The sequence below is a fragment of the Melanaphis sacchari genome, unplaced genomic scaffold (genome assembly GCF_002803265.2).
Source record: "Melanaphis sacchari strain LSU unplaced genomic scaffold, SCAv2.0 Contig59_pilon_pilon, whole genome shotgun sequence".
Classification (NCBI taxonomy): domain Eukaryota; kingdom Metazoa; phylum Arthropoda; class Insecta; order Hemiptera; family Aphididae; genus Melanaphis; species Melanaphis sacchari.
Genome location: NW_020271423.1, coordinates 906,331 through 932,141, shown reverse-complemented (window position 1 = coordinate 932,141; position 25,811 = coordinate 906,331). Strand labels below are relative to the sequence as shown.

The 25,811-nt window shown below is 27.8% G+C and overlaps 3 protein-coding genes across 4 annotated transcripts in view; 2 read left to right on the top strand and 1 right to left on the bottom strand.

The window, feature by feature from the left end:
- Positions 1-6,741, top strand: part of LOC112600013 (CD109 antigen-like) — a 91,351-nt gene extending 84,610 nt beyond the window's left edge. For both annotated transcript variants that reach the window (XM_025347141.1, XM_025347143.1), the window contains exons 15-27: positions 987-1,104; positions 1,371-1,554; positions 1,645-1,805; positions 1,907-2,045; positions 2,113-2,231; positions 2,356-2,495; positions 2,634-3,033; positions 3,235-3,435; positions 4,042-4,194; positions 4,751-4,926; positions 5,091-5,253; positions 6,085-6,187; positions 6,334-6,741. In XM_025347141.1, the coding sequence (XP_025202926.1) occupies positions 987-1,104; positions 1,371-1,554; positions 1,645-1,805; positions 1,907-2,045; positions 2,113-2,231; positions 2,356-2,495; positions 2,634-3,033; positions 3,235-3,435; positions 4,042-4,194; positions 4,751-4,926; positions 5,091-5,253; positions 6,085-6,187; positions 6,334-6,530 (2,254 nt within the window). In that variant the 3' untranslated portion in view covers positions 6,531-6,741. The remainder of the gene's footprint in view (positions 1-986; positions 1,105-1,370; positions 1,555-1,644; positions 1,806-1,906; positions 2,046-2,112; positions 2,232-2,355; positions 2,496-2,633; positions 3,034-3,234; positions 3,436-4,041; positions 4,195-4,750; positions 4,927-5,090; positions 5,254-6,084; positions 6,188-6,333) is intronic.
- A 2,997-nt stretch (positions 6,742-9,738) lies between these two features.
- Positions 9,739-25,027, bottom strand: LOC112600036. Its single transcript, XM_025347170.1, has 10 exons — positions 24,989-25,027; positions 24,788-24,892; positions 23,747-23,800; positions 23,099-23,245; positions 22,590-22,852; positions 21,638-21,796; positions 21,412-21,488; positions 21,222-21,337; positions 16,423-16,575; positions 9,739-10,020 (listed from the first exon to the last, which is right to left on the bottom strand). The coding sequence occupies exons 1-8, from the start codon at positions 25,025-25,027 to the stop codon at positions 21,249-21,251; spliced, it is 933 nt and encodes a 310-aa protein (XP_025202955.1). The 3' UTR covers positions 9,739-10,020; positions 16,423-16,575; positions 21,222-21,248.
- On the top strand, positions 17,108-19,696 carry LOC112600056 (tektin-1-like). Its single transcript, XM_025347202.1, has 4 exons — positions 17,108-17,491; positions 17,566-17,838; positions 18,991-19,213; positions 19,340-19,696. Exons 1-4 carry the CDS (start codon positions 17,121-17,123, stop codon positions 19,694-19,696), a joined length of 1,224 nt encoding a protein of 407 aa, XP_025202987.1. The 5' UTR covers positions 17,108-17,120.
- Positions 25,028-25,811: the final 784 nt, after the last annotated feature.

The window sequence follows — 25,811 nt, the reverse complement described above, 5'->3', positions numbered from 1 at the left end:
AGTCATCGGTATTAATGTAATTTACTATTATTATTATACCAACACGATTGACCTACATGGATTAGGTTAGGTCCTCATTTCCACTGGCAGAGGTTTCATGGTGCATATAAAATACGTGGCTTTTCAAAATAATGAATAGACAATTGTACTTCTCATTGGTTTATAAGCTTTTGCGCACGCTTTATTCTTCAAATTTCTCTAACTCGTTGATAAATTATACTCAGTGGTAAGTAAGTATTATAGTAAATACAGGGTGTGTGATATTGAAGATTTACGATATTATGTGTTTTGGAATAGATACAATGCTTAAACACCCTCAGAACGCTATGGCTTTCTTTGTATACATTTTATAAATATATATTTTTCTATTATGAATGTTGCTATTACCCTACATTCATTATCATTTGTAAGTACCTACCTCGAACGTAACTAAAAATTTAAATTTTAAATTTGCTCTGCTTTAAATGCTTGATATATTTTAATTGAATATAAATAATGAAAAAAAAAAAAATAAAATATTTATCGTAGCACGTCATTTCCGTAGCTTCGATAGTATGGTCCCATTAGTTTAAGTTAATTATATTATTTAATAAGTTCATTTAAATTAACGTTGGTTAATTGAAAAATTTAAATATATTATTATTGTCGATTATAACAAACTATATTAAAATCGTTTTGGTTTCTTTTGTCGTTCAATAATCAAAGAAATTATTGCTAAAAAGCCTAGATGAAACATACAAATATTCCATAATATAATATAACGCATATTCCTTAATTACTACTTAATAATTACGTTGACACATATTGACTAATTGCTGTTAAATATTATTTTTGTTAAAATATATTTTTAATCAGTACTACGAAGTGAAAAATTATCCAATTGAGCTTCTCACAATGTTCATTATTATAAAATCATTACTGGCCTATCGTATAATTATATAATTTAATGAGAACATTTTTCAAAATCTATTTATTTGATATTAAAGGCAAGATGGACGAGCTTCCCTGAAATCCACAGTGCCAGACACGATCACGTCGTGGGTGATCACTGCGTTCTCAGTCGATTCACTTTACGGACTCGGTCTTCTAGATGCGCCCAAAAAGGTAACACAACTTAATACGCTTAACGTCTAAACTATATAAATTCTATTCTAAAAAAAAACGCTATCGATTAGAATTTTTACAGTCGATAATATAATAATTAATAAATATTAAGACGTATTTTGTTTGTATTTATAGTATTATTAAATCTATTTTGTTTTCTGTTTCAATTACAAAGAAACAGGATGATCATTAAATAGAACTATATTTATAGTTTATTTTTTTATTCTATCATAGAAATAATTTTTGTTAAAATTATTCTTTTATAGCTAAAAGTATTTAGACCATTTTTCATTTCCGTCAATTTACCGTACTCGGTGAGAAGAGGTGAATTTGTCTCCATACAGGTTGTAGTGTTTAATTACCTTAGTAAAGATGTCACAGCTGACGTTACTCTAGAAAATATTGGCCAGTTTGACTTTGCCGACAACTCCAATGATGTCCGAGATTCAAGTAATTAATAATAATTAGATTGTATTAATAATATATTTAAAGACCACCTCTTATTAATACAAACCCATGTTGTTTTATTTTAAATAATAGAATTGGAATTGTACAAACGAAAATCCTTAACTATCAAATCCAATAGTGGAAGCCCAACATCGTTCCTAATACAAACCAAAGATTTAGGTTATATCAGCATTAAGCTGACAGCTACTAGTAAATTGGCAGGTGATGCTATAGAAAAGAAGCTATTGGTCAAGGTATGATTTCTTTCAATTATGTATGGTTCAATGATTTGTAAAATATGGTATTAAATAGTTTTTTTTCGTGTATTAACATTAACAATACCCAATTTGTTTAGCCGGAAGGAGAGACAGTTTATAAGAATAAAGCAATCTTTGTCGATCTCAGGAAAGAAACATCGTTTGAAAAAAATATCACTTTAGACATTCCCAGCAACATTGTACCAGATTCTGAATTCATTGAAATCGGAGCAGTTGGTATGTTTTTTGTACGAAACTTGTTTATTCATTTTGTTTTGAAATTGTTCATTTTTTTTTACAACAGGTGATATTTTGGGACCGAGTACAACGAACTTGGCATCTTTGATCCAAATGCCATTTGGATGTGGTGAACAAAACATGTTGAATTTCGTACCCAATATCGTCATTCTTGATTACTTGAAAGTAAGTGCCAATGTATAATACGATAAACTCGATAAATAGTGATCCAGTCACGATCTATAACACGAGTATTTGAATTTTTAAATATTCAACCCAATCTTTATAATTTTGCTTCACGCGTGTTTAGAATACAAAACAATTGACGACTGCAATCGAAACAAAATCATTGAAATACATGGAAACTGGTTACCAACAGGAGTTAACATACCGCAGATCAGATGGGTCCTTTAGTGCTTTCGGATCAGCAGATGCCAGTGGTAGTACGTGGTATGTGCACATTATTTATTATATATCGGATCTATGATCAATTATAGCCCCTCGATATCGTTAAAACGAATGGATGACGAATGGAGGTAAAATATGATTTACGTAATAAACCTATATTTATGTATTAATATTTTCCAGGTTGACCGCTTACGTTGTCAAGTCATTCAGACAAGCAATGCCATACATACCGATTGAAGAAAAAATCATAATTGAAGGCCTACAATGGTTGTCAAACAATCAGGCAAATAACGGTAGTTTCCCAGAAGTGGGCTATGTAAGTCATAGCGATATCCAAGGAGGATCCTCTAAAGGACTGGCACTTACCGCCTACACACTCATAGCATTTTTGGAAAATCAAAAGGCTACTCCAGTTTACCGCAATACAATTAATAGAGCCGTAGACTATTTAGTGAGAAACTTACCTGGAGTAGAAGATCCGTACGCGATGGCCATCTGTTCGTATGCATTGCACTTAGCTGATCACCCGGAGAAAAATGTTGCTTTTAACCTACTCGAATTGAAAGCTAATACTGTCGATAAGTTTTGTTGCTATTACTAATTACAAAACTTTTTATGTTTTATATATTTCAATTAAATACTGCCTACTATTATAACTATACTATCTGTTAAGTATATAATCTTAAATCCAATGAACTTTTTTTGATTTCCTGGCTACGCGTAAATATAATTCTTTTTTATTCTTTAATATAACAAAAATATGATATCGTTGTTATAGATGGAAAAAAAATGGTGGAAACGTATGGACCGCGCTAATGACAAAAAAAATCCTTGGGTTCAAGAGCCTAATTCGGTTGATGTAGAAATGACCGCATACGCCTTATTAACCTATTTGCAAAGAGGACTTGTAGAAGACGGTTTACCGATACTACAATGGCTGGTATCTCAACAAAACGAGCAAGGAGGGTTCGCTTCTAGCCAGGTATTTATATTAGGTTACGTAACTGAATCTGCAATTAGTTAAATTTGGAACGTTAGCCAAAACGCAATAAATATTTAATAGTTTTGAAGGTAGCAATATTTTTCCTTTCTATATAGTCTAATTAACCGTTTTATGTAAAAATAGAGTTCATACTTTTTCCTTAGGGCCTGAACTCTGTTATTCGTCTATGTCTTTAGGAATGTTGGTGTCATTTTTATTGCGAGATTTCTCTTCTATTTATTATTTTGTTGACATCACTTATTTAAATTGTTTCGTTTCAATAGCCGTTAATGGTTTTTAAAATCCTTATTCTTTTTCAAACTTAGAAGAGTGACCAAAAGGAAGTATTGTTTTATGTACAATTTACATATCTGTCCTAATATATGAGCGTATATAAACGACTTTCCACAAATTGTATAACAATATATTAACAAGTATATATTAAAGTACCTATTAACAATCGCTTAACTACAGAAATATTCTATTAGGAATTTAAACAACTTTGTATGTGTGCTATTTTTTTACTAGTATTAGCATTTAATTAATATTTTTAAATCTATTATTCTATTATTAATTATTATATATATTTGTCCACACATTCATTAGGACACGGTGATAACGTTGTACGCACTTTCTCAAATGGCCGAGCGAATTACTCCGAGTACTCTTAAGTTATCTGCTACATTTTCTTACATGAAAAATGGACAATCTGAATTAAAAGTAACCAAAGATAACGCAATGGTGATGCAATTAATCGAAGTGAGTAATTACTGGTTTAGAAATTTATGTTTATTAGTGTTACACGACAATTAATTTTTTACGAAATTTAGACGATAATGTGATTTATGTAACTGGAAATATTCATTGAATTAAATCAATTACCTTTATTTAAAAAAAAAAATAATTAACCAACAGTCATTTTGTTTTGTCATTCATTAAAGATGTATAAAATCTGTAAAAATACATTTTATGGATGATAGTTAAAAAAAAAATCATCTATGCATTTCGATTGTTATTTTAAACATTTAAAGTACCTAAACCTAAAAATCAATTATTAATTTTTTACTAATAGTTCATTTATTAACATTTATACAAAATTTAAACATAATTTTTTTAATTGCTTTGAAATGTTTTATAGATTAAAATTGTTCAGTATAGTATTCTGCTTAGGAAAAAAATTATTTGTTGACATTTAAAAAACTATAAAGCTATATAGAGCAAAATAATTTTATTATGTTAAAAAGATTACATCGTATTTCTTCCTATCAGTCTACTATTGATTACGTTGGTTTTGATTCGTTTCGTATTTTCATAGCTCCCAAAACGCACTCGCGTCTTGAACATAACAGCCACCGGTACTGGATTCGCCGTCATCAAAGTGTCCTATAGATACAACGTAAACGTTACTGGTGCATGGCCACTGTTTTCGCTGGATCCACAAGTAGATAAAAACTCAAACTCCAATCATCTGCAGCTTTCTGTGTGTTCAGGGTAAATGATTTTTTTTTTTAACTATTTTATGAATTTATATAGTTTCATGTGTATCTGTTTGATAAATGCCGTGTAAATGTTTTTTTCAATTATAAATGGATTAATTTCTCTGTAAAAAATTGACTCATTCGCCCCCAACGTATATCGGGTTTTTATTTTTGCAGTTTCCGAGGAGGCAATGACAGCAACATGGCCGTGATGGAAGTAACACTGCCATCAGGTTTCACGGTAGACAATGACGCGTTGCCCAGCCTCCGATTATCCAACAACATCAAACGCGTTGAGACCAAAGACGGAGATACCGTCGTCATGTTATACTTTGACAAGGTATACTAGTATAACAAAATAAATTATAAGAAAATTGTCGTAAATGAATAGTTTATTATAAAAGCTTTTAATAAATATAAAAAAATTAATTATTATTAATTAAAAAACGTAATATTTAATATATACGTATATATATTTTTTTTAAATATATTTGAAGAAAATTGATTTAACAAAATATTGTTAGATTCAATGTTATTGAATTACATTTTGAGAGTATTTTTACAAGAGAGTAAGATTACACCACCACTATAGATACCTATACGTAGACTATAGTGTGTTTATCTATTGGCCACTGAACTCAATATACAAATATATCGATCGAAATGAATCACTTCTATACAACTGGTAATTTCAGAACTAGTGCCTGTTTGTTTATACAAAGTAACTATAAAATTAAACTACTAGTTCTAAAATTACCAGTGGTCTAGTAGTAGCGTGATTAATTTTCGCTAATAACTTTATCAAGATTCGCGGGTGCAATAAAGATATAATCCAAATCTCTATTCAATTTTTTTTATAAAAATACTCATTATATAGTTCAAATTTCAAATTTATATGACTCGTTTTAAAATAAATTTATATAACAAAACTATAGGCTAGAACACAGTTTATATTCTCCTCTACTAATTTGATAATAAATCAATAATAAATTTGCTTTATTGTGAACTAAATAAAACTGTCATAAGAATTCTGAATGTAAATTTGTTGTATGATGTATGTGTGAAAAATATATAGCACATTACACTTGCAGATACTTCGTTCTTTTAATGTTCATAGTAACAGAGATCTATTCGATTTAATCAATTTGCCAAATTTTATTTTACTTTTTAGATGATGGCCCAAGAATACTGTCCAACTATATCAGCATTCCAAACCCACAAGGTAGCCAATCAAAAGCCAGTACCCGTTACCGTTTATGATTATTACGACCAATGTAAGTAAAAACAAATTTACCACAGTAGATATCTTGTTTCATAACAAATATATTATAAAAAATATACCTTTTTGAGCCTAAGACTTTTATTTTTATTGTTATTGCTAAATTTTTTTTATTTACTTATTTATTTTCCCTCCTATTAGCGAGACGCGCCAGAGTTTTCTACGAACCGAGAAAGGCGACTCCATGTGAGATATGCGAAGATTCCGATTGTACCAAAATGTGTTCGCAAGCCGAGAACCCCAAGTCCGGTACTCCGTCACATTTCCATAACGGTTCACAATTGATGTTCGTTATCGTTTCAATTTCAAGCATCTTGCTCGTTCAATATTTCAACTAATATGACGCGCATAAAATATTTTTCTATTTTTTTTTTTTCATAAACATTATATTCATATATAAGCAAATATAGTAAAGAAAAAATAAATCGGTAGATTTACACAATATTCCTATTTTGTCCAACATAATATTATTTTTTACTCTTAAAAACTCAACACTTTATTCTTGTATGTATGTATCACTTCAAGTGCAATTTACATAATAATATTACGATTTATTTTTATTACAATATTTTATTTTAATTTCTATTAACTTATTGCATTGTGTATTGTTTTTAACATTATTGTTATTATTATCATAAGCATATATTACATACAAACTTTTTCGAAACAAAAATAGGTACTTATGAACAAAATTAATAAGAATAATTCCATGTTTTACACTATAGAGTGGCCTACGTTTATAATATTATAGTGCATGCAACTCTAATCAAATACTCAAAACAAACAAAAAAAAAAACATTATCATAAGTATTTTAATTTATAGTATTATTATTATTATTATTATTGGTTTTTTTTTTTTTTAATGATATTTAATTTGTATTACTCTACAACATATACGTAGCTGACAAACCTAACTAATACCTATGAATATTATTATTATATAAAAGTAATAGACATTTACATTTGAATCGATTTATAACAATAAGTATTAATGAATCTTACATATTATAAACCATTATGTATATTATATCCCCTAATTCCAAATGAAAATCCAGTAAATTACATATTATAATGTATGATTTTTTTTTTTTCATCAATATAAAGACTGACTGACAGATATTATAATTATTATCAAAATAAACATTTTAAACAATCGTGTAGTTCTAATTACTAAATCACTAATTATTATAACAGTTTTATTGTTTGTAAATACTAAATTGAAATGGTACTTATAATAAATATATAAATATTTATAAATAATTATATTATTGTTTATACTTATATTTTATCGACATGTGAAGTTTTGACACTAGATTCAATGTATCCTGCGACCTGCACATTAATTATGAAGAAAATTAAGCTCCTTACATACTCACAAAAAAAAAACCCATCGAGCCACTTCTGGTTTTTCCGCACAGATTATTTGGATGTTTTTCGTTCTAATGGACGGTATAGAGTGTGTATAAATTTTTAATGAATGTCTGAATAGATCTCGCCATTAACAAAATAATACTAGTTTTATGTTTATTACCTATTATTCGCTCATTTCTTTTCTATTCTTAAGTTTTTATAATTCTTATTAGAAGCCTATTTAGTTCTAAGTAAACTATACTTCAGTTCTAACTAGTTAAAAGTTTATTTTTATAATTCCTATTTATATGCAACTATAATTTCAATAACTCTTTAATCCATTACACTAATTTATAGGTTTATATTATTTGACTTAACTTTGGCGGTTCTAAGATTATCTTAACCATTTTAATTCAAAACAGACACCTTTAACAGTCAAAATTTATTTTACCCTGGTACCTTTTGGGAATGCTATTTCCATTACAACAAGGATAAACTTATTACTATACCTAAGCTAACTTGATATATACAAATTATATCTCATGGCAAACAAAAGATAAAGTTATAATTACTCCACTGAATATTTTAAAGCAGAATATTAATTTCCAAGTTTGTGTCTCCGATGACATCGCCTATTTACAATTTCGACTTTAAATACAGTACTTTCATTTATTCTTAACCCCTTTTAGAGTTATTCAAAATTAACCCAGGGTGTTGTTAGAGAAGTGCTAAATATAAATATTGAATATCGAATTCCACTAAATCCTATCGTTTTTGCTATTTTATGATGCAAATCCCTTCTTTTTTACTCGACCCTTTTTCCAAATTTATCTACAAAAGGAGCATAAATGAATGGCTTTAATTCGAATACAATATTCGATGTATGAATTTAGTACGTATATTCTCAGGCTTTGGGGATTAACTGTGAATAACTCTGGAAAAGATTGAGTATAAATGAAGGGATTTGCATTCCAAACGTTTGGCTTTGGAAATTAAGCATATGGTAAGTTTAGGTAGGGTAAGTAACTTATGTAAAAATGACTTGCACGTTGGTTAATACGACTGTCGGCCTGTTAATTTACACTACGACAGAAAATCAAACACATATTTATAATAGTACTCACAATGAACAATCAATTAATTTCCAGGTGGCAATGACTATTCGCGATATAAACCTGGAATCAGCGATGTTTTCGTTGTTATTTGAAACGTTAAAAAAACTTCTAAATTTACATAATGTACAAAATGAAAGTAAAGAAAATATATCTTATTCAGATTCATAAAAACTTGTATTAATCTTCTGGCATAGATATGTAGATAAGTTCACACACTTAAAAAAAAAAACTACAAGTATGCGAGATATGAAATCAGAATCAAATTATACTTATAGTTAGACTTTATTGCAAGACTTTTTCAACATTTCGTCTTTAGCTGAAATTAGAATAAAAATTAAGTCATTAGTCAATGATCATGCAAGGTTAAAATATCGATATTAATGACGTTCGTCGTTTTCAATGACTTACACAACCTCACCATTATAGTAAACCCGATTTCAATATATTAATTATTATTACTCTTCAAAATTTACTATAATATTTTAATATGGTTAACGTATTTAATGATAAGATCAAAAGACATATATATTTTTAGCGCTAAACGTCTTTTAACATTAGCAATCAGAGATAAAATAACTAAAATATGAATCAAGGAAAGAAAATTGTTTTTTATAAAATAACACTAAACTTATAGAAAACAACGAGTTTATAAAACTAGTTTTATCTAGTAAAAATAAATAATTACTTACTACCTACAAGGAAAAATTATAAATTATTAATGAAAAAAAAAGGATTTTATACCTATCTTAATCACCACTATAGATGGTTACAGATTTTTCTAATAATAAATAAAATATGTAGTATTTTTGTTTCAATAAGTATGTCATTTTTAAAAACTTATTTGCAGATAGGTCAATTTAATTTCTATTTATTTGTTTATCAAACATGATTTCCTGATGAATTTTCAACTAAACAGATAATACTTATTTCAAAATATGGCTAATATCAATTAGTATAAAAAGCAGTGTAACATTTTCAATTTGTTTATTAATTTAACATAATTCTTACCTACTTGAATACAATCAAAATAAATAAGGTTTTCCAACTTCTTCGTGAAACATAGCTAAATATCCATCACGGTTTACAATAAAGTGAATAAGTACACTATGAATATTAACTTGACATAAAACCTTAAACTCACACACACAACTTGCCATTTTAATTCCACTTCTCGTGCAGTATGTATCTTTTAATACAATGATCGTCGGATAAACTTTTAAGATTCTCTCAAGTTGTCTTTTGCATACCTTTGTGCACATTTCTATTCCTTGTTTGGTAAAATGATTCGAAACCAGACTTGAGCCCATTATAGTTAAATGACTGGCACATAATGACTTAGTGATCGTATTATTAAATGGTTTCCCTAATAAAAAAAAACAAAAATTACTTACTGCAAACTTAATATAGATTATAAGGAAATGTAATTGTATATATCTATTACCTATAAATGAAGTGCTCGAAATTTTTCAAGTAGAACGATGCATGTATTGATTTACAAAAATGTTTTTGTGTTTATTTAATTTTTTTTTTTTGTCTAAATATTCTTTTACAATTAAAAAAAATACTCAAACTATAATTCAAGGAAGCTTTTTTAAGTAACAAAATAGATTTAATTTGAAGGAATTAAAATAAAAATTTCTGAGTAATTTTCATAATATTCAGGAAAAAAATTAAATATGATTATGAAAAATAAGAATATTGGCCATTTTAATTTCATAGTAATTAAAAAAACGAATAATTATTATAGAAACTCAAAATTGTTAACAAATGTTTTTAATTACATTTTATAAATTTATTTCTTTTAAAATAATTTGAAACAAAAAGTTCTTGAAAATTAAATACAAGATCCTCACAAGTTTGTCTTACAATTCAATAAATTTCAAAAATATATTACAGTTGTTCTATTTTATAGTCGTAGTTGTGAGGCTTAGTCCCCACCATGAATAATAACCTACCTCAGAGTTTTAAAATATCATGCTTTTTATAGACAATTATGCATTAAAATAATTTAATTTATTTTGAATCTTCCCAAAAAAAAATATCCAAGTAATATCGAAGTCTAACAAATAATTCATTCATCAACAACCCTCTGGCAATCCTCTCGTGGAACGAGAACGGTCTAAAAAAAACAATTAAGACGAATTCCTAATTATACTCCAAGAAAAAAGAATTGATATTGCTTTAATATCTGAGACCCATATTACAAATAATTAATCCTTTAATCTACAAAGCTACCGCTCCTACTAAGTCTACCATCCAGATGGCATTGGGTATAGATGCACCGTTATATATGTCATTCACATCGTAATCACTTACTACTTTTCAAATCGACACATTCAATCCTGCGTGGTATAAAAAATAATGCACTTCTGTCACCACCACTAATCTTACCACCTCAAGACTACCTGATTCTTTAATTATAACTGGGAGACCTTTTTTCCGGTATGGTACGACTCATCCACATTCTCATCAAAATCAATAAATGAAGGGACCTCAAACTGCAATCACAATTTCCCTTTTGTTTAATATTTTCATATTCAATTAACCCACTCTATATAACACACTTACTGGTGACTGTCGACTATAAAGCAATAATATCTAATAGCGCCAACGTCGATACTGCTTCCTCACTTATTCAAGAAAACCTAGGTTCTCCTCAAAAAATGGTACAGGAAATGGGATGTGAAAATAAATGAATCAATACATTACTCCTTCACACTTTGACAGAAAAAATGTTGTTCCCTTACTCTCAATGAGTCTGAATTAATTCTACTAATAGCACAATGCATCCGTTACCTAGGTATTATCCTAGACCAACGTCTTATTTGATCGTCTCATTTATCCTGTAAAACTTTCAACTCTGAATGAACGCTTCCGTCTTCTCAATGGTGTGATAATATCTTATCACACCACTTTTCATTAGATTAATCTGGACTTATGGTATTCAAACCAGGGAGCCTTTCAAAAATTTCGAACATAAATCAAATCCAACGATTTCAATTTAAAACCCTCTAGATTATAACCAAAGCACTCTTATATGTATCAAACTATTCCATACTTAATAACTTTGCTAAGTTTACAGTCCATGATATAGCTAAAGCGTTATTACATATGACTTAAACTTAATGTAAAAAAATCACAGAAATCCCCTTATTAAAGGACTCTCATCAACAAATGTATCTGGCAACTCGTAACAAAAAGCTAAAAAGATGATGTGCCGTTGACCTCCTAATATTGTAGTACCCATAACTATTCCTATTATTTTCCACATTTTTTTTTACCTCTCTAAATTAATAACTACTAAATCCATGTAGAAGTTCCTTAAATGAGAAGATTCTTCATTGGGACGTTCTTAATATTTTATTTTTTATTCTCCTACACCTACCCATCCCATATACCATCAAATTCACTTATTGTTCGAATTATTTGTAATATTATTTAATGTAAAAAAAAATCAATTCAATGGATCAACCATGGGCCACCAAATCATGATTAAAATACTATTTATTTAATGTTTAAATGGTTATCTGTGCAAAATAACTATTATACAAGGAAAAAAAAAACTAAAAAAAAAACCGTAATCTACGTAAATGAAAATAAAAACTTGTAAAAAGTTTTTGATAGATAGAAATTTAAGATATAAACCAGAATATAAAAATAATTGTTTTCATGTCCGTGTATTTTTAATGGAATGAACCCTGATAAAAATTTGTATTGAATCGAAGGCCTTATTAATTTTTAACGTCATATTATTTGTACCTACCTCATATTAGTCATATGGACAATTTACTAGCTACCAATTATAAATAAAATTACAATATTCTAACTTACTATTTACATTTTTTTCTTAAAATATATGAGTTTATTTACTTTGATAAATTTTTTATATATTTTATAAAACTATACTTTAGTACAAGTCTTATACATAATTTAGTAGAATGAGTGGCAGTTTCCTTTCTCTTGTGGTTTTATCACTGAACGCTAACATAGAATAGAACTATATAAGATAAAACAACACTACTAAAGTTCCCCTGCAACCCTGAATTTGCACATTAAAAATGTATAGTGTGCCCCTTATAAACGTTAAATTTCAAATTATATCAAATTTCATCAATTATTAAAGAATAATTGTGTAGACATATAAATTATTAGCTGACAAATCTTCTTAGTCAAGAATCATTTTCATCATATCAAACAATTTATCACTTAATTCAAATTTAACGCATCCATTACAATGAACTACTCAAAGAAAATGTACACTTGACACCTCTATACTGAAAAGCGAATTTGGAAATTGGCTTTTTTAAATAATCTCTTAAGCGGATTTTGAAATTTATTTAGAGTTTAAAATGATACAGCTTATTCTTAAAATAATTAAAACCCCACTCAAAATATTAATATTCTTTTGTTATTATACCAAAAAATCTGATTTTACTAACCTAATACTTTTATGGGATCCTTATAATGTAAAACCTTTTTCTTAGTAATCTCTAAAGTAACGCCGTTATCATTTCCAGCGTTGTCGTACCTGGCACAGCCAATGCAATGTTCTTTGAAAATCAATTTGTCATTTGTAGTTTGATTGGCGTTATATTCGTTGACCGTATTTGATTGCTCTTGAATTATAATAATTTAATTATTTATTTTATATGAAATTTTAAAATATTAATACTTACGACAAATGACTTTAGATATCAATGAAATGAATAAAAGACACAAAAATAAAATTATTGTTGATAAATTCATGTAATTTAACTTAAATAACGTAACATTATTATAAACTACCAAATCAAACATGAAATACATAATAATATGTATGGATAAATTAATAAATGAAATTATTTTTATAAACATAACTTATTACTATAGAACCTATTAATTGTTAATTTATAAACACTACATTTAACATATATTATTTCTAACCAACAAGTTCTCTTTGACACCATAATATCCTAATCAAACATTTTTTTTGTACAATGATAACTAAATATTTATATATATGAAGATTAAAGATAATTTAATACGATTTATTTAGGTACATATAAAATATCAAAAAAAAATCAATAAATATAATACCAGATAGCATGGCCTTAAGTTAATTCTATTACTTATTATGGCAGCGATTGAGTCATTATCTTCATTATTTTTTTCTTAAAACTAAAGGTCTTTTAAAAATTGATGTTCTAAAATTCATTCTGTTCTATCTTATAGATATTAAATGGTTTTTTTTTTTTTTTTTAGTACAGCTTTTTAAGATTGCACAATCTCTTGAATAAGCGACAGTTTATGCTTTTTTGAATATGTTTTTTTGTTTTCATGGCCGATTTATCTAATCTGCAAAGTGTTCGTATCCGTCAATTCATAGGCACACTCTACGATATGCAATGCTCGATATATGAGCTTTGCGATCTGTCATCAAAGTGGTTGCGGCTATTCCAGGCGCTGACCAGGTCGTCTTAGTTGTTAGGTAACAGAAATCGTAACAAGACCCGCGGTAAAAGTGGTTAAACTTCCCACTAATCCATAAAAAAAACTCCAGCCCTCTCTGTATCTTGATGGCTGTTCCGTTTTCTATTATTTTTTATTTGTCTCCCTCCATATAGCATACATTTTTCTCTTTGTTCTTTGCATACTCATACTTATATTCTATAATTTTTTTGGACACCGCATTCATGGGTCACGGAGGAGGAGGCACCTCCTATACCTGCCGAAAAATTAAGGGGCACATTGTAAATTTTAAATATTACGGCGGTGCCATTGGCATGTCATTCGTCATATATATTTACGTGTTTTAATTACATATTTAATTTATATATTAGTAGAAACCTCCCCTCCTGATACGTGTTTGCGGTTGCCTTGCGTGATTTTTGTGGTTGGTAGGCTGATTTCTAATTTTTATTTTGTTGTTAGTGTAGTCAAATCAGTCGAATTTTTTACCTCTGGATCAACGTTGAAGATTTGTGCTACATGTAAATATGATACTTTAAAACAGGGGCCGGCAATAGATGACTCGTGGGCCAAGTCCGACCTGTGGGAAGGAATTAACTGGACCACCAAAAATAATTAAATAATTCTAGTTTTATCTATTTTTATAATGTATTTGGAGGTTACGATAGCGTTCATCGTTTATCGCTGTTTATAAAAATAATCACGATAACAGAAAACGGTACAATATACTTAATATCTACTGCTTGTAACATTTCAGTTCGTATTAACTCGGAAGAATTAAAGGAGTATCATAAATTCTTAGTAAACGAGAGCAATATACGTGCTGTGGCTTTTTTTAAAAACATTCTTACATATTTAAATGTACTTAATATTGAGTTACAAGGAATTTAAAAATTTAATTTGCAATCTCATATTCAGTGTATCTGCTTTTCGATGAAAATTTAAAAAATTTGAAGAAGATATTAAAAATCAAGATTTTATTCATTTTTCAACAATCCTTGAATATAAAAATAATTCTGACATAGACTGCGGCATGTGTTTAAGTATTCTGTCGGAATTTAGTGAAGAATTTGTTAAGCGATTCAAAGACTTTGCAGGAACTGGAAAACTGTCACAATTTTTAAAAAATCCTTTAAAATTTCTCTAACTAGAGAATAGATGGACGTAGCTAAGAAATTATTCAGACTTCCAAAATTTTCACTTCAAATGGAAATTAATGATTTGCAAGAAGATATTTCATTGAAAATATATAAAACATGTGTACTGAAGATTATTAGGCAAACCATGTTTTGGATAAGTACATGAACTATAAAACAATGGCTGAAAAAATTAGTAACCATATTTGTCTCCACATACATACGTGAAACTTCATTCTTCAAAATGAATTTCAAAAATTTAAAAAATAAATATCGTTTAAGATTAACCGATCTTCATTTTGAAAACACTCTGCGCATTAGTTGTTCTACAAGAGTACTAGATTTTAAAAAACTGACTCAAGATAAGGAATGTCATTATTCTCATTAATATTTTAAGATTAAAATTATTATTATTAGTATGAATACATAATTACATCATAAATAATTAAATATTAAATAATTTGTCTTTCAACTACGATTCTAATACAAAAATAAATACATTAATTATAATAAAAAAAATAGTGATTGAAATACATTTATAAAATTAAAAGAAGTAATGTGTTATAAATAAAATAAAATGTATTTATTATTAGTTATTACAATCAATTATTATTGAAATGCTTTGTATAAGTATATATTTTTGTAAGTTTTAAAAATGAAAAAAATCTTTGGTAATATAATTAATAAAAGGGAGTATCCTGGATAAATTTCAATCTTCAGACCTGAATTTGGTTTCCACTTTGCCTTTGAGTGGTATAATAAAAACTAATACAATTCAGAAACACACTCTTTCATTATCTGATGATAACTTAATTGATGATGATTTAACCAAAGACACATCATACTGTCAAAACTCTGAGACAAATAGTGAAACAAATTCAGAGTCTATAAATAATAAAGTAATAACAATTGAAACAGAGAATAGTGCTGAAAAACAGTATGATAATTAACATGCACAAAGTGAGACAGATAATTTTAGTAATAAAAGTGGTCTAAAGCAATTGGAAAAAAAAACACTAAATTTACAATGTGGGCTACATGATATCAATTTAAATGGTAAATAAATGACTAAATATTATTATAATATTGACAATATATGGATTATGGATCCTATTGAAAACGTGTTCAATATATTGAAACAATGAGTATAATATTGATTAATAAATTGTTCATTTTCTTACCGAAGTCTTATTTTTTTTTTTTCAATTTTGTGTACCCATTTTTTTCTTTGCTTGTCTTTCTTTAGTATGAGGATAATTGTTTTACATAATGTCATCTTTCAAATATGCAATTTTTGTCACAGTATAAAATTGTTTTTTAGTTAATGAAATTACCTGAAATTTGTATAAAAATATAAGTAATGTTGTTTTTACATTACAAGCATCAAAAACTATGACACAACAGTAGTTAATTCAAATACATTGAATTCAACCATTTTATGACAATTCAAAAACAATTGTCATGTGTTGAAATAATTTTATAATTTCGATTATAAAGTGTATATCTAAAACAAATTGCTAAATAAAAACTAAGTCTTTTAGTCCCTTATCTTTAAAAATGAGTAAATACATTATTATATTATGAAATCATAACACAATAGTAAATTCTGGTCTACCTATACAGAATAAAAATTTCCTAAAGAGGATTTTAATTTTTTGTCAGCTCCTCATGTATTATTTTTATCGTTTTGACCTGTAAATATGTATTTTAATATTATTTCTTATTCTCTACCACTAATACGCCCATAGCTATAACTATAGTAACTTGCACAAAAGACTTAATACTGTTTATTCATAAAAATGATTTATTCACAAATTAAAAATAGTGACAATAGTTAAACTTTTATTTTTTGCTCCTACGTTTGATTATTAAAATAAAGATGAACTGTAAAAATGATAACAAAGTGAAAAAAAGTGATTACCATACCCCAGCAGAATGGTGGTATAGTAGTGAACTGGAAATTATGGCGTCCGAAAAACAACAAGAACTATCTCAAAGGTTGGCAATCGAAGCTGATCAGTTAGTTGACCAAGCAAAAGATGCCGTGGGGAAAAATAAACTAGAAATCGACCATCAATCGAAAGTCAAAGTCAAAGATATAGAGTACAAATGCAGGGAACTAGAAACATACAAAAACGGTTTAAATGAAGAGATTCGACTGCTGTTAGGCTATCAGAATCGCATCGAAAACGCCAAAAAACGGCTTGTTGGAGATGCTCTTGACGCCATTGCCGAATGTCTTAGGCTTAGGTGACATGGCTTAAATTAAGTTTTTTATAGTTGCATCGATATTATTAAATATAATTTTAATAATTCCTCTCTAGAAATTGTCGGCAGGGTATTGATTTGGTATTTGATGACGTAGAAAAAGAACTATTGCGAGAACGTGAAGTAATCAAAGTTGTTAACAGCCAACTCGAAGATTTGGTAGAAAAAGTCAAAGTACAGATAAGGAAACTGAGAGAATTTGTTTACAACTTAGCTGAGGATTTGAAATGTAAAGAAAATACATTGAAAATTGAAGAGTACAATGAAAAACTAAATGAAAAGAGTGTCGAGTTGTCTATTTTGAACGACAAAAACATAATTAAACCAGCGTGAGTTTTAAATAGCTTTTTTGTTAATACTGATAGTGTAGTGAGTGCTGTGCAGAATTCTACGATCGGTCACCACAATAATTATTTAAATGACATAGATATTCAATGCAGGCTTGTTTCATTATTAAGAAATACTTGTACTTTTGAATAATTACAATTAAAACAATTGATTGACCATACTTATATAACAAATACAATTATATACTTAAACTCTAGTAAGCTAGAAACTTTTCTTTTATCTATTTATATGGTTCCTAGCTATGACGTACAAGAATGCATTGTTAAATTAAGTATGGTCTATTATAGTATAAAAATACTCCAATATCAAATTTCTACTAATTGATTTAGTTTCTTCCTCTTGATGGAAATAACATGTAATAGTTACCTTAAATGGCTAAAATCACTTTCATTGTTTTGAAGCCCTAAATTTTGTATAAAAACTAAAGTAGTTGGAATGTTATATTTTTGTTAAAACATTTATAATTATTAATATGTATTAAATTAATTTCATTGATAAATTAATTTTGAGAAAATGACTGGCTTAAATAATGAATTAAATAAATTAGTGAAGGACTATATCTTATTTATACATTTTATAAGTGTCATACTGAAAATTGAAAAACATCACTATACTCTTATTTAGTTTAATACTGCAAACATTAGTTTAAAGAGCTAAAAACTGTTTCCAACTTAATAACATTCTAGGCATACAATTTATACTTAATAAATAAGCTACTAAATATCAAATTTTGTAAGGATTGAAATATTACAAAAAACTGAAGAATTATATTTTAGCATATTTTAGCATTTGAGGTTTAAAATAAAAAACTTTTTAAGTTAAATTTACTGTTATTTAAGTATTTTAGCTTAAAGTGATACAAACTATCATTTGACATTAGTTAAATCTTAAATTGCATAAATCAATTAATGCGTGGTCAAATAAAAAGCGGACAGACTACAATCCGTAGCGGTAGCCTACGCTATTTTTAACAATAGGATTTAAAGAAACAATTTAAAGTCAAGATTAAATTGTACCAAATAAATTTAATTTCTACAGTCACCTTTATCCAGCCCGTTTTTAATGAAATAAAAATACTGGTAGTCATTAAACACATAATTCTATAATAACTTGCATCAATTATCTATATTTAGAGAAATTTCATTTTCTAAATGGGATAAATTCACTTCGGACATAATATTAGCAGCCAGTAAAATTCTAATAGATGGTAGACCTATTCGTGCATATTTTGACAAGTGTTTAAATAAAATGATCAATGACTTAGTGAGTCAATCAAACGAAGTTGAAGAAGCATTCAAATCACGGGTACAAGAATATTTAGCAGTAATCGAAAAATTGAGTAAACAGAGAGACGAAGTATGTATGAAATATTAATAAAATTGTTATAAACAGGACTCCTAAATTCATACAGTAAAAAAAAAAAAGCAAATAAACAAGTATTAATACGGTCCAATAAATGTGTAAATGTGGTCCAATTTGCAGACGATCAAGAACGCAGAAGAAGTACAAGGAACAATTAATAAACTAAAAGACGCCATCGACGATAAAGAGGCATATATAGCGCTAGTCCATACTCGGCTGTTAAACCGTACACACAGAGAGGGTATAGAACTGTGCAGGGACGAGTTGGAAGTGAAGCTAAATGAAGAGATGGTTGAGTTAGAACATAATGTGCGAAGTCTTCAAAAAATGCTAGTTGACACGATCGTGTGCCAGCGACGACTCAAACAATCGTCAGCCCGTATCAATGTGCAGCTGATCTACAAACGAAATACGTTACGTATCGATGATGAGCTGTGCGGCGAGCAACGAAAACGCATCAATTATCGCGCCTTTTAATATAATATAATTATGTTCATAGCCGAAATAGATATTCAAAATTAAAATTGTTGTAAAAGTTAAATTATTCTTTTAATTATTATTACGGTTATGTATGATTTGTTCTGAATTGCCCCTTTAGCTGCTTTAGCACTAATCGCTTAGTATTGGAGGTCGATTGAATCGCCCAGATAGTTGAACTGCTTTAACAATGGCCATATTCTACGTAAATCTGGCGAATCTAGTGAATAAATTGTGGTGCTTGTGTTTTTGCAACCAAAATAAACAAACCTGTGATAACATGTATGCGTTTCCAATGCATGCATTGAATTTGTTCGCGTGCAATTTGAAAAAAACAAATACCTAGTTTTGTTTGTGTCACGTGGTGAAATTCAAACCACGCGATTATGGAGTTTCATATTCATATTTTTGGTTTTTCATCATTTATTTCATATTTGTTATTTTTCAGCGATTTTTACTTTAGTTTTAATCGATTTCAAAATAATTCTAAATTTTGATGAAAGAATACCCTAAATGCAAACTTAACTGTCATTCTTGATCAACAAAGTCTACAGTTGTAGTACGAAAATTACATTATCTTGTGCTTGTTTACGCGGAAATGGTCTCATCCAATAATTTCAAAGAGGGATGGCTTTATCCCCAATGAAAACAAGTGGAATTAACACATTTAAATTAAGCATTTGGTTTCGTTTGGTAGTTTCAGAGAACAGTTATCAAAATGTTGATAAAATGTTAAACTGAACATAACACTAGCATTATTATCCTTAACCTTAATTGCTACTAGAAAAAAAAAAATTTTAAAGGATTGTTTATAATAATTGTGGTACACGATTTCAGACTTTACATACTTCGATATTACAATTTTGTAAAACTTCGTATTCGGACTAAAAACTATGAACTTCGCCAAAAAATTAATACTGTGCAAATACATCTCTTCATCAGTTCAGATATAGAGTCAAATAGAGATTTTATGCACTAGAATTATCTAACAGAAAAGGAAAGAAAAATAAATAAGTGCCGTGATACGTGTTTATGCGAAAAATGTTTCATACTTTGTTAAAAAGAGCACATCAGATACAAGTCAAGCAGATATGCAACATAGAAGAAAAAAATAGCAAGAGATGAAAATTTTAAACTACAGAGCTCAAAAAAGTTTATAAATCATGAAATTAGAATGAAAGACAAACAATCTGGGCCATCTTAAACCATTAATATGATTACAGTTTTTTTAAAAAAAAAGAAAGATCAGAAGATAGATAAAATAAAAGAAATGTCAAAAAATTAATAAAAAATTTTAAAAAAAAAAAGAGGAAGAGAATTGTTATCACAGCAATGAATCCTAAACCATATATGCGTGGGAGATGTCATATTCTAATATCCCAATTAAAATACAACTTTAACGCCAACTATAAAAATAAATAAAAATAAAAAATAGTTTAGACCAATTTGATATAAATTTTGTCAACAATTTCTTAGAAGCTTTATTTTCAAAGTTGAAGAATTTCACGTATAAACGTTTATATACATCATAAATACTGTAATTTTGCATTGGTTAATCCTCAAACTGATGAGCTTTGATGAATTGTGATTTAAACTCATTATCCACATTATCAGCCAGACAACTAGGTGGACAACAGTTTTCTAAAAAAAAAAATGTGAGGTGTTATACATGATAATATATGATAAGTAGGTTGGTATTTCTGTTATTTTTTTACCTAAGTTACTCTCTGCTGTAATATCGAGCGTGTTTCCGCACCCATCGTCCAACATATACACACCCGGTTCCTTGTAGCTATGTGTTCACAAAAAATAAAAATAATTTCAAAATTTTATTTGAAAAGTATAAAAAATTAATATGAAATCTTAAACCATGTAGAGAGTGGTAAATTAACACAATTATTATTAAAATTTACTACTTTTGAATTTTTGAAAAAAAGATACCTATAGTTGTAAACCGTACAACATTCTATTGCATCCTCCGGCTTACAATATTCCACCTTTTCTGCCCACGGAGTTGGGAGTTTTTCCTTCGGTTCGACTAGTTTGTAGCTGCATCTTTGCACGGTGTTCATATCCATTCCTTCCACAGGAACAGTATAGCTATGTATTCAGTGTTGTGCACATGACATTATTATCAAAAATAATAACGAATCTTATTCTGAGTTATAGGCAATATTATGTTCAATAGTTAATAAAAAAGTAAATGTATACAGTAAAAATCTCTAAAACGAAATAAGTTATAACAATTTATCGGCTTAAACGAATAAAATACATTGAATTATAAAACAAATGTTCGGTTGATACGAGCTGGTAATCATAATTATTCCTAATATGTATGTGTTTATTTGGTATATTTAGGTCAACCGATCGTTATATTTGTTGATATATAAATTTATTTTTAAATCATTAATTGAATATTTATAATTTAAATTTAATTTGAATTATTTTTTTTTAATTATATTAATATGTATTACTTACATACTATGCTTTATACATTTGTGTTGTATATAAACATAACATCTACGAATTTTTACATTTTCAAGTTTAAAATAATCACGAGTTATAAAATAAAAACTTCTGTTATTTTTTGTATTTTACGTTTACAATTTACAATAAGTACTCGTTTTAACCGGTACTAACCTAACAAGAAAATCTGCTAACCCTTTAAATTCGTTATAATCAATTTCTACTATATAAACATATATATATATAGCTATACTCATAAGTAGCTAATTTTGAAATGATTTCTAAAATTTTCACTGTAGAAATTTAGATAAAAAATACAATGGAGTTTTTTTTGAAATTTGGGCGAAAAGGGAAATTTTTAGATGTAAATGATCTTCTTTCCTATCACACTAAACCTAACACTATCGAGTGCCACTGTGGTGCATACCAAGTGTGAGGTTTGTAATTCTCCATCGGTCCAGCGCACACCGGTTGGTATGAACAGTTGGTAGTGGTCAAACCTGCCATCGGACATTCAGACCGAATAAGGTTACCTGACGGAATAATATTCTTTCGGCGCCCGCTATCACACGGCCCATAGTAATCATGTTGTTGAGTAGTTATCAGCCGCATTGGTCCTGTGCCAGTCAAACAGTGGTCCTTGGGTGTGATTTTTCGCACTACCGGCGAACATTGTACTGGGTAACTTAACTGCGATAGTTAAACAACACAAATAACAATAACTAATCAAACTAATTAAGCTTATAAATATATTGTTTTTCTAAAAGTATAGCTTGTATAATATTCACTCACAGAGATCCGCTTATTGTGAATAATAGGTATTACAAATACTATAAACGCAAGCTGCGTCATAGATAGTTAATAAAACAATAATATTTATAATTTTCGTGAAAGAGGTTTTTTTATCTGTTTTAAAAATAAAAACTCTAAACAAACCTTGTGCACCGTATCATCTTGAAATTCACCGGCCATTACTAAGTGGTCAGGGTGTATGACAGGCTTGACACGACAAACATCGTGTTGGTAGAACGAACGACTGTAAATGGAGTCGTCAGTGAACCGCGCATCGCTTAAGTGTGTTTGCTATAAATAGTAAATAATTACTGTCAATTAGAAAACTACCGTAATAGAGTTAGAAAAATATTTTAAATACATCACAGTGGCATCAGACAGTTTTTTTTTTATTTTACATAACTTATTTTTAACTGTGCTATACATTTATAACATATATATTAAATGTTATGTTATGTATGAACATAAGACAAAAATGTTCAGGTATTTTATTTCTATATATATTTTAACTACCATTATAGTATATTATAAAAGTATTATTTTTAGCTTAAAAAAAAGTAAAAATAAAATAATGGCCAATATTAAGTCAAAATAAAATGAGTCAAATTCGAAAAATTCTTGGTTTAAGAAAAAAAATTATCATTTAGCTAATTTTCTAATTTTTTATTTCATAGGTGCATTTACCTATTCAAATGCATGTAATAAATATGATTTAAATATAATATTGCATGATTAATATTACCAGTGTTCTTACAGAAAATGTATATGTGAATGTGGAGTGTAAGTACTTACCGTGGCAGGTATACACAGATCCGGACGACATGGTTGGACGTATTTATATTCATTCTGGAAATAAATACCAAAAACACCTATATTTAATACCATGTAACATAATTATGATATTAAATGATATACTAATACATTTTAATATAATTTTAAAAAAAAGTTGTAGATTACCAATAACTGGTTAAATGGTAATAGTTTAAATTCACAATTAATAAAAAAAAAAATAAACTGTTATAAATATTTTTATTTTATAAATATATTTAGTTTATAAAGGACATCGCATTACACATAGAATACTGCGAGTGCCATTTTAACAGATATTGAAAATTTGTAGTGAAGATATTATAAAAATATTTAGGTATGATATTATTAAAAATCCAATGACATAAATAAGGTATGGTTATTGAGGTATTTTGTATAGGATTTATAGGTTTCGTATAACGTATGTTAATTTCACCTTATGTCCCATATGAAAGTTTTTTATAATATCCTTGTCCATCATTCCTTTAGTGGAATAAAGATCTAATAGTTTAAGAACATCCAATACTTTTAACTTGGTAGATTCCAGATTAATTTATAAGCCACACATCCTCTCTCTTTAATATTATTTTTATCCGATTTATGAATAATATGTTAACTATCATGTAAACAGTTCACTCTTTATATGTAGCTTGTCGAAGGTGATTATCAATTTGAGAAAATATAACTTTATTTTATCTCTTATTGAGAAATGTGGACCTACATACCTACTCTTACTTAAACATTTTAAAATATTTTCTATTAACAAATCTATTTCAGCTCTATTATTCCACCATTGCAAAGTATAAACAATTAGGTATACATTTCTCAGAAGCATTAAATAAAAAAAAAAAAAACAATTTTTGAAGTTTTAATTTAAAGTATTAAAAATTGTATATAGAAATTTTCATTTTAATGTTTACAGAATCATAATCAGAATATAATATCAAAATAGAATAGAATATTTAATACCGAATAAATTAAAGAAAATATGACAAATTTGGATTGTTCTTTAAAAATGTGATATACCTTTAATGATTTGCAAACTGCGACACTTTTACATCTGCAATTATTATGTTTGGATGGTTTGGGTAAACAGCTTTTTGGAACAACAGTTTCACGTACTTTTGAACACTGTAAAGTATATTGAATTCTTGATAAAATATCAAATATATAATAATAAATTTATATTGTAACTCGGAATGAGTTAAAATCAAATTGTTTTTGTACTTCGTATGCTTTTTGTATACATTCTTTAACTTGAGCCATTTTACGTGATCAATAATATTGATGACGGTAATAAAATTAAATTGATTTCTAAGGTAAAGTATTTAGTTATTAAATGATTTAAATATAAAGCTCAAAAAAAAAAATTATTTATAAAATTTCAAATAAACAAACTTGAGGTTACTAGGTACACTAATTTTAGATAATATCATTACGAGTAAAATATATTTATTTTATTTTTTTTTTATTTCCTTAAGCCATATCAAAATAAATTCAAAAAAAAAAAAATACAAATTTATTTAGTGTTTCCAAAAATTTAAAAGAGGCTACTAATTTTATTACAAGATTAAGCTGTGGCTATGAAAATGTATTATTAACAACCAAAAATCAATGTAAAGGTTGAGACATACCAAAAAATTATTAAATAGTATGAATATGTTTAATAAGAACGATAGAGATCGCCGGACTAAGTATAACAAAAGAAAATTTAAAAATTAAAGTATTTTGGCTAATTATAGATACAGTATTATTTTAAATTAATTCAAGATCTTAAGTATTGAACAGCTATTATCTGTTAACTGGGATTTAAGTAAAGATGATTTAGAAGATTGTGATTTGGAAAATGATATGGAAAGTGATGATGAAATTGTATGATTTAAATAATGATGAACACCTAAAAGGAACTAATATATTTACAACCTACATTAAGTATTTTTAATTATTTTTGAACACTTCATTAACATCTTATGTTTAATCACGAGTAATAAATAGTTGACAATATTACAATAGATTTAGATATTGAACAATTACCTAAAGAAATAGTACA

Bases quoted from the DNA above. Each gene is read 5' to 3' on its own strand.
- LOC112600056 (XM_025347202.1), top strand. From the start codon at position 17,121: ATGAACTGTAAAAATGATAACAAAGTGAAAAAAAGTGATTACCATACC. The intron at 17,492-17,565 runs GTGACATGGCTT...ATTCCTCTCTAG, and splicing joins GCCGAATGTCTTAGGCTTAG to AAATTGTCGGCAGGGTATTG. The intron at 17,839-18,990 runs GTGAGTTTTAAA...ATCTATATTTAG, and splicing joins AAAAACATAATTAAACCAGC to AGAAATTTCATTTTCTAAAT.
- LOC112600036 (XM_025347170.1), bottom strand. From the start codon at position 25,027: ATGGCTCAAGTTAAAGAATGTATACAAAAAGCATACGAA. The intron at 24,893-24,988 runs GTACAAAAACAA...TATACTTTACAG, and splicing joins GTATACAAAAAGCATACGAA to TGTTCAAAAGTACGTGAAAC. The intron at 23,801-24,787 runs GTATATCACATT...ATTTATTTCCAG, and splicing joins CAGTTTGCAAATCATTAAAG to AATGAATATAAATACGTCCA.